This window comes from Anabrus simplex, chromosome 5 (assembly GCF_040414725.1).
Source record: "Anabrus simplex isolate iqAnaSimp1 chromosome 5, ASM4041472v1, whole genome shotgun sequence".
Lineage (NCBI taxonomy): Eukaryota > Metazoa > Arthropoda > Insecta > Orthoptera > Tettigoniidae > Anabrus > Anabrus simplex.
This window is the reverse complement of record NC_090269.1, coordinates 8,993,797-9,009,040: the sequence shown is the minus strand read 5'-3', so window position 1 is coordinate 9,009,040 and position 15,244 is coordinate 8,993,797. Positions and strand designations below refer to the sequence as shown.

General features: G+C 41.2%; 1 protein-coding gene across 1 annotated transcript in view; it reads right to left on the bottom strand.

Annotated features, from left to right (window-relative positions):
* The window catches only part of LOC136873662 (MAPK regulated corepressor interacting protein 2), a 61,322-nt gene that overhangs the window by 20,438 nt on the left and 25,640 nt on the right, over nt 1-15,244 (bottom strand). Inside the window, exon 4 of the mRNA XM_067146753.2 lies at nt 1,652-1,705. Within this exon, the coding sequence (XP_067002854.1) occupies nt 1,652-1,705 (54 nt within the window). The remainder of the gene's footprint in view (nt 1-1,651; nt 1,706-15,244) is intronic.

The window sequence follows — 15,244 nt, the reverse complement described above, 5'->3', positions numbered from 1 at the left end:
CTGTGAGTTTGCATCCAGGAGATAGTAGGTTCGAATCCCACTATCGGCAGCCCTGAAAATGGTTTTCCGTGGTTTCCCATTTTCACACCAGGCAAATACTGGGGCTGTACCTTAATTAAGGCCACGGCCGCTTCCTTCCAACTCCTAGGCCTTTCCTATCCCATCGTCGCCATAAGACCTATCTGTGTCGGTGCGACGTAAAGCCCCTAGCAAAAAAAAACAAACTATTTAGCACCTACATCCCACTTAGTCGAGCAGCTCGTCTTCTTTCTCCCAATTCTTCCCAGTCCAAACTTCGCAACATTTTTGTAATGCTACTCTTTTGTCGGAAATCACCCAGAACAAACCGAGGTGCTTTTCTTTGGATTTTTTCCAGTTCTTGAATCAGGTAATCCCGGTGAGGGTCCCATACACTGGAACCATACTCTAGTTGGGGTCTTACCAGAGACATATATGCCCTCTTCTTTACATCCTTACTACAACCCCTAAACACCCCCATAACCATGTGTATAAATCTGTACCCTTTATTTACAATCACATTTATGTGAATACTCCAATGAAGATCTTTCCTTATATTAACACCTAGATACTTACAATGATCCCCAAAAGGAACTTTGACCCCATCAACGCAGTAATTAGAACTGACAGGACTTTTCCTATTTGTGAAACTCACAACCTGACTTTTAACCCAGTTTATCATTGCCTGCTGTCCACCTCACAACATTATTGAGGCCATGTTGCAGTTGCTCACAATCTTGTAACTTATTTATTACTCTATACAGAATAACATCATCTGCAAAAAGCCTTGCCTTGTGCTGAAAGCCTGCGTCTTATATCTTGAAACTTGAAAATAGGTGCAATGAGTATGGTATGAAAGTTAGCCTTTCGAAGACTAAATTGATGTCAGTAGGTAAGAAATTCAACAGAACTGAATGTCAGATTGGTGATACAAAGCTAGTACAGGTAGATAATTCCATGTATTTAGGTTGTGTTTTCTGCCAGGATGGTAATATAGTAAATTAGATTGAATCAAGGTGTAGTAAAGCTAATGCAGTGAGCTTGCAGTTGCGATCAACAGTATTCTGTAAGAAGGAAGTCCGCTCCCGGACGAAACTATCTTTACATCGGTCTGTTTTCAGACCAACTTTGCTTTATGGGAGCAAAAGCTGGGTGGACTCAGGATATCTTATTCATAAGTTAGAAGTAACAGACATGAAAGTAGCGAGAATGATTGCTGGTACAAACAGGTGGGAACAATGGCAGGAGGGTACTCAGAATGAGGAGATAAGGGCTAAGTTAGGAATGAACCCGACGGATGAAGCTGCACGCAAAAACCAGTTTCAGTGATGGGGTCATGTGAGGCAAATAGAGGAGGATAGGTTACCTAGGAGAATAATGGACTCTGTTATGGAGGGTAAGAGAAGTAGAGGGAGACCAAGACGGTTAGACTCAGTTTCTAACGATTTAAAGATAAGAGGTATAGAACGAAATGAGGCCACAGCACTAGTTGAAAATAGAGGATCGTGGCGATGTTTTAACGTAAATGACATTGTCTTACATTCGGGTCTATATGGTATTTCTATAATGGTGTTCCAATCTGAAACTGAATTTCATTCTGAAATATGTTTATGGATCATGAGTGTCAACCTACCTTTCAATTGCGGGTTGGGATCCTGCTCTACATAGTAGAGAACACAAGGTCTACCTGAAATATAAACAGATATAAGTCAGAATGGAAATGTTAGATCAACAGTTCTCGACAGGTGTGACATCAAACTTAATAGCATTTATTTAAAACAATTCTGAACAGAAATATGGGTGGTCTAGTGGAAAGGGGCCAGCCCCAAGTATACTAAACCGCACAAAAATTGGCCTGGAAAAGAAATATTTAATTCTTGAAATGTGAAGATCTTTGTGGATAACTCGTGGCCGAACAGATAATACTTAGAATCCTACCACCTACACAATATGTACATCCTATTTCAAATAAGATTTTGAAAGAAAGAAAGAAAGAAAGAAAGAAAGAAAGAAATCAATCAATTACTGATCTGCATTTAGGCAGTCGCTCTCTTTGTTGTTTTCGTAGCCTTTTCTTAAATTATTTCAAAGAAATTGGAAATTTATTAAACATCTCCGTTGGAAAGTTATTCCAATCCCTAACTCCCCCACCTATAAACGAATAATTGCCCGAATTTGTCCTCTTAAATCCCAACTTTATCTTCACATTGTGATCTTTCCTACTTTTAAAGACACCACTCAAACTTATTCGTTTACTAATGCCATTCCACGCCATATCTCTGAGCTGCTGTTCGAACTTCTGTGACGATAAAAATACACATTAACCACTCAGTACTGATTAGTAAAATACTGGTTAATAGAGGTGCAAATACACTACGTGTCACTCTGCAAAATATCGCAAGATATTGATTGTCAGTGCACCTAAAATCAAGAATCAAGAATCTTTATTTGCCACTGACCATATAGGCCCTACAATGAAATAGGAGTCGTCAACTGATAATAATTTAGTACTTTCTATTACTAAGGCTAAATGAACATACACCTTTTATTAAAACATAATAATAACATTATGCATTTCTAAGAATTCAGAGGTATTATAAAATGGAATTTTCTATTAACCAATCATATATTTTCCTTTTAAAATTATTTAAAAGAGTGGACCACGCAGAATGTGGTAATCTATATATATATAAAATAAGAGTTTTTGTCTGTACATTACTCAGAATTTGAAAAGAATTGTATTTATGTATTGGTCATGTCCATAGTAACAAGGAAATGCACTTTTTACTTTCTGTAATTTCTGTCTGTCTGTGTGTATGTACACGCATCACGAGAAAACGGCTGAGGAGAATTTAATGAAAACCGGTATGTGAAGTCGGGGGATGAGCCACTACAATCTAGGCTATAAATCATTTTACTCACGCTGAGTGAAACGGTAGTTAGGGGAAGGCCTAAAATTGAATTCTCAAATATTTATAATATTAGTGGTCCTATCGATAAATACTAATTCACTTAAGTTATATAGAATTAAATTTCCGATCATTTATGCCATACATTGATACCGCACCGGCTTTGATAACACAGATATTAGTGAATTTGTATTTTTGTTGCCAAGTCCATATCAACGCCGAGCCACGAGAAAATTTAATGAAGTCGGTATATAGAGTTGAGGAATAAGAAACTACAGTCTAAGTTATAAAGAATTTTATTCGCCCTGTGTGAAATTGTAGTTTAGGGGAAGGCACCTAAAATTTAATTTTTAAATACCTATGTTATTGGTCCTCGCGAAAAGTACTACATAACAAAAGGTATAGAGAATACAATTTCTGATCATTTATGTTTTATTCAATTTTGCTGTACCGACTGTGATAAGAGTGGTTTCAGAGTCGGAAGATAACGAAATGTGAAGGCCTACAATATTGAAACCGCATAACATTGATCAACAATAACATTACATTGACCATTGTTTGTGGTGATGTTCATTGTCTCTTATGCTGCCGCTCAACTGCGATAGATGGGATTATTGCTGCGTACCGAGTATAACAGCTTGACTGAATATTGGCGGGAAATAGCTGGGGAGTTAGAAAACTTTCTTCTTTAGCATGTCATTCCTCTGGTTCATCACAGCATTCCAGCTTTTCGATCCCAACTCCGACGTGCTGTTTTGAATGAGCAGTGTGCACTCTTAAGGCAGAGGCTCATTTAGTAGTAATAGTAGTAGTAGTAGTAGTAGTAGTATGACCTGGTCTGGAATTACAATTTAGGCATATTCCACCAAATTATAGCACCACAATTCACTAAATAACGCAAAAATTCAACCCTGAAAAGAGCCGTTTCTTAAAAGAGCTTCTTCCTCTTCACTTTTATTAAATTCTACATTCATTTTATTCAAAATTAGCAGTGGAGAGGGAGTTTCTCCTCTGGCTTTGAGGAAAAAATTGCGCCCAAGTCAGATAGATTTTTCCACTGCCAGTGTAGTGAATTGAGATTTTCTGACTCTTCGGGTACTCCTAGGAAACAGATTAGTAAAAGGGCATAGTTTTTGCCCTGGAAATCTCCACTATTCGACACCCCCCCTCCGAAAAAAGACTAAGAGTGTTCACGGATCACGGCTGTCTGCGGCCTGGTCATTCCAGGTCTGGAACTTTGGACTGTTGGATTGGCAGCATAGTACTGTTTGTTAAAGGTGAGAAAATGTGTGGTTGTCCATTTGATCGAGTAATTAATGTGAAATCATTGCTTTTACTTGTGCCATTCTTACTGACGTCACTGTAAAGACCTATGTTCATTTCAGTTGGGAAAACCACTGAGACAGTCTTTCCGAGGATGTAAAAAAGCAGGTAGAGAGTGCGTGTCTGCCATTTATTGCAATTCCCAACCTGATTGTGACTGATGGTAGACAAGCGGGCCTACTATTACAATGAAAATTTCCGAACGCAGTCTTCATATGAGAAAAGACGTTTTGTGATTTCTCTGGCATGTTTCCAAGGTAACGTTAAGAGCTATGCAATTTAATACAGTCTTGCTCACAACGTGTACTCAACCTAACCTACAATTCTGTATACAATGTAGAATTCTGTAGCGAAGCATAGGTACATCAGCTAGTTTATTAAATAATCTTAAACAACTGATTTTATGTGAGTGAGCAGTATTTGGCAGCCTGTGAATTGCTTTTTAACATATGTCAAAGATATATAAATATACAAATTTATAATTGTCAGTATTTTCGGAGCTCGCGGTACCATACCTCGTCAATTTGTCGCCACATGGAATTCCCAATGAAGTTCATCCCGGAAATCGTGACCCTCGTCCTCCGAGCCTCCATCAAGATCATGAGGCACCACCTCTACAGCCAATTTTGAATTTTCTTTTATTAATACATATGTACATAAAATTGATATGTTTTACCTTGTTCTTAGCGGCAGCCTGTAAATACAGGAGGTCTTTCCAAAATAAATGGAAATTATATATAAGCTTAATAAAGAGAGGTCAACAGTGGTCAATTGCACCAGCCCTACCCATTGTTCGGGCAATCTTTTTCTGTATTAAAAGAATATTATATACATAAGAAGAATGCCCCCATAATAACAGTCCATAAGTAATGGGTGACTGGAAGAGACCAATATATGCCATCTTTAAGTAGTCACTGCTAACTAAATCCCTCAATTTCCATATCAAATAGGCCACTCATGATATTTTTTTACAAACATGATCAATGTGTGTTTCCCAGTTCAATTTGGCATCAATATGAAAACTCAAAAGTTTGACTGACTGACTTTCAATAACTTTGGATAATCCTGGTGTGAGAAATTAAGTTTTATCCTGATTGCACAACAGCCTATTGAATGAATACCAATGCATTGCAGTTGCAAGAGCTTCCTGCGACATTTGATATAAACCCGAGATGCTCTGGTGTTACATAAAATCAGCTTCATGGTCTGTATCGCACTTCAATAGATTCACAATTAAGTATTTATTTATTTTCCACCTAGTCGATACAATGATTGCTTAAGGCAATTTTTAATGGTCAAAAGTGGTACGTTTCGTATATTATCAACATCTTCAGCCACATAACACTGTTTAGATGAAAAATATATAAAATTGACAAAGTAATGCTTTAGAGGAAGTGTCCTTAAAATTAACATAAGATTAAGGACACTTCCTCTAAAGCATTACTTTGTCAATTTTATATATTTTTCATCTAAACAGTGTTATGTGGCTGAAGATGTTGATAATATACGAAACATGTACCACTTTTGACCATTAAAAATTGCCTTAAGCAATCATTGTATCGACTAGGTGGAAAATAAATAAATACTTAATTGTGAATGCTCTGGTGTTTCGTAATTAACGTTGTATCGTCTGCATAGGATACAAGAGCATGAGCTGTGACATTTTGCAGTAAATCATTGACTGCCAGAATGAATAAAAATGGACTGACAGAGCCCTGTAGCACACCACTTGTAACTTTCTTCAAAGTGGAATACCTTAATTATGAGCAGTGAGGGATACTAGACACCATTCATGATTAATACAATCAAAAGCTTTACTTAGATCACATAACACCAAAGAGATCGCCTGCTTGTTTTCAAAAGCTGTTAAGATCTGATTAACAGTTTCAAGAACAGCAGTAGTAGTACTGTAATGGTTATAACGTCTGCCATGCCAACTTGCTATGGGCCCGGCTCGTCACCGTATTCGGAGTCTTCCAATTCGCGAGGTTCCTGGATCCATCGAGCATCCGGACTATTCTAGAAGGGCCAGCGCAGGAATATAAGAGAGGAACGACCTGCCTGCAGTGAGTGAGAGCGAGATTGAGTTTGCTGGTAGCCTGGGCTGGGAATGTCAGCATGATGGAGTATCTGCCTGTTGGAGCCGAGGACTCGTTCCTGTTTCCCTGATGTCGTGTGTGTGAGTCCCTTGGAGCCGGCTGCTGGAGAAGAACCTTAGGTGTTCCGGAGCAGCGCGAAGGGAGCACCGGGTGACGATGTGTGCAGACTGAGAACGGAGTTCGATGGATTGAATGAACAGCAGATAGTATCCTGACCTACGAGACTGACGTGTAGGCTGTGGACCGTGACAGCGCTAACGAGTGTGAATGAGTGGCTGAGAGAATGTAGTGTAAATAATCGATGACTCTGTGTGTGTATCATTATAGATGGAACATGAGAAACTAAGAGAGCGCGAACCATGTAAGTGTCTAACCGCGTACTTGTGTAAGTTGTAAGCTCGGCTATCGTGTGTGTGTAAATCTGTAATTGTAGTGCTTAATTAATAAATCTTAGAAATAGGACGCTACCAGGTTCTGTACTCATTTATTTACTTATTTACCCCGCCAACACGTCACAACTGGCATCAGAAGTGGGATGGACAAGTGTGATAAACTAGTGGATAAACTCTTACGTTAAAACTGGTGTCAGAATTGAGTACCTGGTAGCGAATTTTGTAGTCAACAGAAATTTCTACTAGTGAAATGAATTCCGAACAGCTCCAGATTTTTCTAAGCAAGTTTAGTGAGCTTGAAAATAAAATCTGATCTACCTATGGTGAACTCGTTAGTGAACTGAGATCTGAACGGAGTTCTATCCCGTACCAGCTGAAAACAAATTTAAGTGAACAGAAGAGTAAGCAGTTAAAGCCAGAAAACGAAGTGCGCTCTCTCGAAACCTAGGTCGACAATGACAAAGTGCGGGACGACAACGAACTGGACGAGAAGCTGTCCGAAGAGATGCTCACGGTTGTGGAGTCCGGAGTTCTAGGCCCAGCGGTGGAAATGAGTGCCCTGCGTGCAGAAACGATGGCTGTGGAGACGTGAATGAATCCTCCACCATCGTGAAGTTGGAAACCCTACAGGACGACAGGATTATTTCCAAGAGAACATGCTGGACGCAGTTCGAGACCGGATCGACGTCCAAGAAGAGTGTCGAATACCCGATCGCCGGACTACGTGTACAGAAGATGATGGTTCAACGCAGCCACCAGCAAAGTTCGACCTATGAGGAGGTTGTGGGAGTGCTCGACGTACGCTGCGGTGTCCACCAACCGAGTCCAGTGCAGGAGAGGACTCAGCGCACAGATATAAACGCCGCAGATAATGGACGCTGAGATCGAGCGACTAGGCGATATGATTGTGGAAAAGTTATCCCGAGGTGACACCAAGCTCGAGGCGGCTGACACCTGTGATAAACTACGTGGCGCTGAGATCCGCCCAGGGAGGACGATCGGCAAGAAACAGAACTACGAAGAGGCTCTGACGATGGCCCATGAGACAGAGGCAGCGATTGCAACGGCACGGCTGGAGGGACCCTTACTAGGTGACGGAGCAGCAATGGAAGACGAACCGATGACCAACGAACGAGGATGCCACCTGACCAGGACACTTGTTCTGGCACGAAGCTGCGTGCCGGTACGAACATCAAATTCCGCACCCCAGAAGAAAATTAAATTCAGCACGGCTAAATCTGGGATGAGCAAACCAGTCCTGGGCATCACACGAGAGGACTAGGAGCGCGCTCAAGCCCTGAAAGTGGACGCGAGAGTGGAGGAAAGGAAAACACTGAAGTTCCGGCTGCCACGCGAAGACTTGCTGATCGTTATCAACAGGAACGAGGACACCATCGGCCGGACCCAGCGGATCCCCCATGTACTAAAACATCCCATGCCGCCTTGCATTTGTTGGGTGCCTTCTCGATATATTTTTCACAAGCTAAAGTTTTGGCATGGATAAGTTTCCTTTTATATAACTTTTTACAATTAAGCGTATCGTGGAACAGTTCGGGATGAGCAGCCTTAGAGGGGGCAATGTAATGGTTATAGCGTCCGCCATGCCAACTTGCTATGGGCCCGGCACGCCACCGTATTCGACCACCCCCTTACTTTAACCACGCCAGACATGAGCAGCACTTAAGTGCTAGGCCAGCCCTACTCGCTTCCGTCCGCGGTCCCGTAGCAGAGGAGTATGGAAATGACTCCACGATTAATCTGGAGTCTTCCCTTTCGCGAGGTTCCTGGATCCATCGAGCATCCGGACTATTCTAGAAGGGCCCGCGCAGGTATATAAGAGAGGAACAACCTGCCTGCAGTGAGTGAGAGCGAGATTGAGTTTGCTGGTAGCCTGGGCAGGGGATGTCAGCCTGATGGAGTATCTGCCTGTTGGAGCCGAGGACTCGTTCCTGTTTCCCTGACGTTGTGTGTATGAGTTCCTTGGGGCCGGCTGCTGGAGAAGAACCTTGGGTGTTCTGGAGCAGCGCGAAGGGAGCACTGGGTGATGACGTGTGCAGACTGCGAACGGAGTTTGATGGATTGAGTGAACAGCGGATACTATCGCGACCTGCGAGACTGACGTGTAGGCTGTGGACCGTGACAGCGCTAACGAATGTGACTGAGTGGCTGAGAGAGTGTAGTGTAAATAATCGATGACTGTGTGTGTCATTGTAGATGGAACATGAGAAACTAAAAGAGAGAGCGCGAACCGTGTGTCTAACCGTGTACTTGTGTAAGTTGTAAGCTCGGCTATCGTGTGTGTGTGTGTGTGTGTGTGTAAATCTCTAATTGCAGTGGTTAGTTAATAAAAGAAATAAGACGCTACCAGGTTCTGTACTCATTTATTTTCTTATTTACCCTGCCAACACGTCACAGTACATTTACCTCATTTGAAACCCAAACTAAATGTCGGATAGGAGATTGTAAGTTTCAAAATAGTTGCTAAATTGATTGTACAAAAGTGTTTCAAATATTTTAGAAATTATTGGAACAATTGAGACTGCACGATAGTCCTGAAGAAATTGTTTGTCCCCACTTTTAAATACTGGAATAACTTTAGAAATTTAAGTAAATCACAAAAAATACCAAACTCTAAACACTTATTAATTATAAAAGCTAGAGGTTCAGAAAACAAATGTATTATTCTTTTCATGATGTAATTAGATAACCAATAACAATCCATACTCAATGTTTGATAATTTTAAGGTAACTTTAATTACTGTTTAAGAAAGGAAATCACCGAAAATGCTCCAACTACCGGGGATATCACTCCTTTCTTATGGGCTTAAGATTCTTGAGAAAATCTTAGAGAACAGATTGCGAGTTATCTTAGAGCCACAGTTTGAAGAGGAACAGTATGGCTTCAGGCCTAACAGGTCCACAACAGACCTAATCTTCAGTGTCCGTATGTCAATGGAAAAATATTGGGAAAAAGGCAAAGATCTGTTTATGGTTTTCCTTGACATTGAGAAGGCATATGACATCATTGCAAGAGAGAAGATATGGGAATGCCTAAGAAAAAGGAATGTGCTGGAGGGATTGGTGAGGAAAGGTCAGATGCTGTATGAGAACTGTACCAGCTGTGTGTGATTGGGTAACGGACATTCATCCTGGTTCAAGACCGAAAGCAGAGTCCAGCAAGGCAGTGTACTATCCCCATTACTGTTTATCACCATCATGGATGACATAATGAAGAACATCAAGAAAACCTCTGGTGAACTAAATGCAATGGCCTTTTCTGATGATGTTACGATCTGGGGAGAAACTGAGGAACAAGTACAGTCGAGACTCAATGAATGGAACGTTAAGTTCCAGGAGTTCAATCTCAAGATAAGCAAACTTAAAACAGTAGTGATGGCAATAAACAGAGAGGGATGACCAGTGAACACCATGCTAGGAAACCATCCACTAGAAAGTGTGGAAACTTTACATACCTCGGCAATGTAATATCTGGAGATACACTAGCCACAAAGGAGGTGGCAAATATAGTGCAGAAGAGCTCTCACTTTTACCAGCCAGTATGAACACTCCTCTGGGATCCCAAAGTACCAACAAAATTGAAGCTGGTGATGTTCAGTCAGTACTTCATACCAATCTTAACCTATGGTATTGAAACCTGCAACCTCACTAAGAAAGACTCATCAAGGTTGCAGGCATCCGAGATGAAGCTCCTTAGATTCACAATTCAAAAAACCAAACGGACAAGTTGAGGAATGATGTGGTTAGGAAGGAAGCTGGGATTGTTACATCATTGTTAGATTGGATCAGCATGTCCAGAATGAGGTGGTTTGGGCATGTAATGAGGATGGAGCCAACAAGGACAGCATATGTTAACTTGGAGCGACATGTGGCAGGGAAATGGATGGTGGTAAGACCTAGAAACCACTGGATGGACATCGTAAAGATGGACATTGCAGATCGGGGAAAGACAATGGAGGATGCCATTAACAACAGAATGTATCTCAATAAGACAGAATGGAAGAGGCTCACCAACAGTACCCGGGAAACTGGAACTGTAAAATTATGATAATGATTTAATTACTTCATCAGGTGTGATTTCAACCCAATGGAAAGTGTTTCGGCAGGGGGGTTGATTATGAAGAAAGTCACTCGCAGCTGTACCTATTGCCTTAATTTGATCTCTGATTTCTTTTACAGAGCTTAAGAAATAATTATTCAGTTCTTCAGGATCGAGAAATGCGTCTTGAGTATGAGTAGGGATGTTTTCTTCTACTAAAACATCCCATGCCTCCTTGCCTTTGTTGGGTGCCTTCCCGATATATTTTTCACAAGCTAAAGTTTTGGCATGGATAAGTTTCCTTTTATATAACTTTTAGGAGGACGTAGGCTACAATGGTTTGGACATGTTATGAGGATGGACAGAACAAGAACAGCAACGAATTACTATGACAGAGAAGTGAAAGGGGAGAGGCCAGTTGGGAGGCCAAGGAATCGATGAACAGACACAGTGAAATCAGAGGTTAGCAAGAGCAATGCCAAGTGGGAGGACAAAGAGGAACAGAAACTATACTCTTAAAGAAAGAAGTGGCAAGCGCTTGTACACCACACCCAGGAAACTGGAGCTGAAAAATGAATAATAATAACATACATTAACATTAATGACTGTTATGCCTTCCAGCGTTCAGTCTGCAAGCCTCTGTGAATGTAACAAACGTCGTCACAATCTTTTATCTGCAACTAGTGTTGTGGCTTCATTTAGTTCTATACCTTTTATCTTAAATTTTTAGAAACTGAGTCTAACCATCATCGTCTTGGCCTACCTCTACTTCTCTTACCCTCCATAACAGGGTCCATTATTCTACTAGGTAACCTATCCTCCTCCATTTGCCTCACATGACCCCACCACCGAAGCCAGTTTATGCATACAGCTTCATCCATTGAGTTCATTACTAAATTAAAATTTATCTCCTCATTCCAAATACCCTCCTGCCATTGTTCCCACATGTTTGTACCAGCAATCATTCTCGCTACTTTCATGTGTGTTACTTCTAACTTATGAATAAAATATCCCAAGTCCACCCAGCTTTCGCTCCCGTAAAGCATAGCTGGTTTGAAAACAGACCGATGTAATGATAGTTTCGTCTGGGAGCTGACTTCCTTCTTACAGAATACTGTTGTTTGCAACTGCGAGCTCACTGCATTAGCTTTACGACACCTTGATTCAATCTCACTTACTACATTACCATCCTGGGAGGACACACAACCTAAATACTTGAAATTATCAACCTGTTCTAGTTTTGTATCACCAATCTGACATTCAATTCTCTTGAATTTCTTACCCACTGACATCAATTTAATCTTCATACCATACTCATTGCACCTATTTTCAAGTTCCAAGATATTAGACTGCAGGCTTTCGGCACAGTCTGTCATTAAGACCAAGTCGTCAGCATAGGCCAGACCGCTTACTACATTTCCACCTAACTGAATCCCTCCCTGCCATTTTATACCTTTCAGCAGATGGTCCATGTAAACTACGAACAGCAAAGGTGAAAGATTACAGCCTTGCCTAACCCCTGTAAGTACCCTGAAACAAGAACTCATTCTGCCATCAATTCTCACAGAAGCCCAATTGTCAACATAAATGCCTTTGATTGATTTTAATAATCTACCTTTAATTCCATAGACCCCCAGTATGGCGAACATCTTTTCCCACGGTACCCTGTCATATGTCTTCTCTAGATCTACGAAACATAAACACAACTGCCTATTCCTCTCGTAGCATTTTTCAGTTACCTGGCGCATACTGAAAATCTGATCCTGACAACCCCTCTGTGGTCTGAAACCACACTGGTTTTCATCCAACTTCCTCTCAACTACTGATCGCATCCTCCCTTCCAAGATGCCAGTGAATACTTTGCCTGGTACACTAATCAACGAGATACCTCGATAGTTGTTGCAATCCTTCCCGTTCCCTTGCTTATAGATAGGTGCAATTACTGCTTTTGTCCAATCTGAAGGTACCTTACCAACACTCCATACTAATCTTACTACTGTATGAAGCCATTTCATCCCTGCCTTCCCACTATACTTCACCATTTCAGGTCTGATTGCATCTATTCCTGCTGCTTTATGACAGTGGAGTTTATTTACCATCCTTTCCACTTCCTCAAGCGTAATTTCACCAACATCAATTTCCTCCTCCCCATGAGCTTGGCTGTTCGCAACACCACCAGGAAGGTTTCCTTTTACGTTGAGAAGATGTTAAAAATATCCCCTCCACCTCTCCAGTGATTCCCTGGGATCAATTATGAGTTCACCTGAATTACTCAAAACACTGTTCATTTCCTTTTTCCCTCCCTTTCTAAGATTCTTTATTACTGTCCAGAAAGGTTTACCTGCTGCTTGACCTAGCCTTTCCAGGTTATTACCAAAGTCTTCCCACGACTTCTTTTTGGACTCAACAACTACTTGTTTCGCTCTGTTTCTTTCATCTATGTACAAATCCCTGTCTGCCTCGGCCCTTGTTTGGAGCAATTTCTGATAAGCCTTCTTTTTACGTTTACAAGCTGCTCTCACTTCATCATCCCACCAAGATGTTTGCTTTTTCCCTTCTTTACACACAGTTGTTCCTAGGCATTCCCTTGCTGTTTCTACTACAGCATCCCTGTATGCCACCCATTCTCTTTCTATATCCTGAACCTGCTTATTCTCTACTGCTCAAAACTTCTCACTAATCATATCCATGTACTTCTCTCTAATTTTCTCATACTGGAGATTTTCTACCCTTATTTGTTTGCAGACAGATTTCACTTTCTCTACCCAAGGCTTAGAGATACTTAGTTCACTACAGATCAGATAGTGGTCTGTATCATCGAAAAATCCCTGGTAAACTTGTACATTCCTAACAGATTTCCTGAATTCGAAGTCTGTTAAGATATAGTCTATTATGGATCTCGTACCCCTAGCTTCCCACGTGTAGTGGTGAATAGCCTTATGCTTGAAGAATGTATTCGTAATTGCTAAACCCATACTAGCACAGAAGTCCAGCAAATGCTTCCCATTCCCATTAGCTTCCATATCTTCCCCACATTTACCAATCACCCTTTCGTATTCTTCAGTTCTATTTCCAACTCCCATAAGCGCTGTTCTATCCTTGCTGTTGACCCTGATCACGATGTCACTCAATGTTTCATAAAGCTTGTCAACTTCATCCTCATCTGCACCCTCATATGGTGAATACACTGAGACAATTCTTGTCCTAATTCCTCTGACTGACAAATCTACCCAAATCATTCGCTTATTTACGTGCCTAACAGAAACTATGTTGCGTGCAATGGTATTCCTGATAAAGAGCCCTACCCCAGACTCTGCCCTTCCCTTTCTAACACCCGTCAAGTACACTTTATAATCTCCTATCTCTTCCTCGTTGTCTACCCTTAGCCGAATATCACTTACTCCTAGCACATCTAGATGCATCTTCTTAGCTGACTCAGCCAGTTCTACTTTCTTCCATGAGCCCCATTAATATTGATAGCTCCCCAGCGAATTCCATTTCGTTCACCAAGTTGTTTTCAAGGAGTCCCTCGCCTGTCAAATGGGAGTGGGACTCCATTACTCCCATAGGTCCGAGGCTTGCTTAAAATGTTCTGAGCTCGGTAAATTCATGAAGCAGGATGCTACCCTACTTGCACATAGTCCAAGTGAGGATCTCTCCTCTAACGGGTTATGGACCACCGGTGAATTGTATAGTCCTAGCCGCCTGAGCACAAGGAGGGCCATGACTCAGAATATGTCCGAGATGCCCACTCCCATTCCATAACAACTGGTATCCCGACTCTCAGGATCACTTAATAGGCCACTCAGCCGTTGCCTATGGTTCACGAACTAGGACGTGACTATAGTAACCCACAAACATGAACAATAATAATAATAATAATAAAAACCAGGATAGCACAGAGCTTTGTCGCTGGCTTCCCACCCAGATGGCCAGGCTCCGAGAACCTGTGAAATAACCAAGAAAAGTGGTAGAATTTTTTTTCTGTTTAATAATAATAACAACACATACTTATGTTCAACCATAAAATTAAATGTTGATAAACTTAACCATAATGGGTATTTTAAATAGTTTCTTTAATAGATTCATAAAATTAAAATGATGCACTGCCAAACAAAAGATCAAATTCATAACTCTCATTTACACTAAAAAATAAAGAATATCCTCAATGTACACCAAAAGGTACCGTATTTGTATTGCTCAGAAATCTAGGGATGAACAAACTGGTTCAGAAACTTTGTCACTAATTAGTTCATGTTGCTCCATCATCATCATCATCATCATCATCATCATCATTTCCCTTTATCCAGCTATAGCCGGGTAGGGGCAAATATGGTTCCTCTCCACTTTCTTCGGTCTTTCCACCACTCCTCCTCCAACACTGTGTCCCAGTCCAGGTTTCTTTCTATAATGCTGCATTGGATGGTATCCTTCCATCTCAATCGT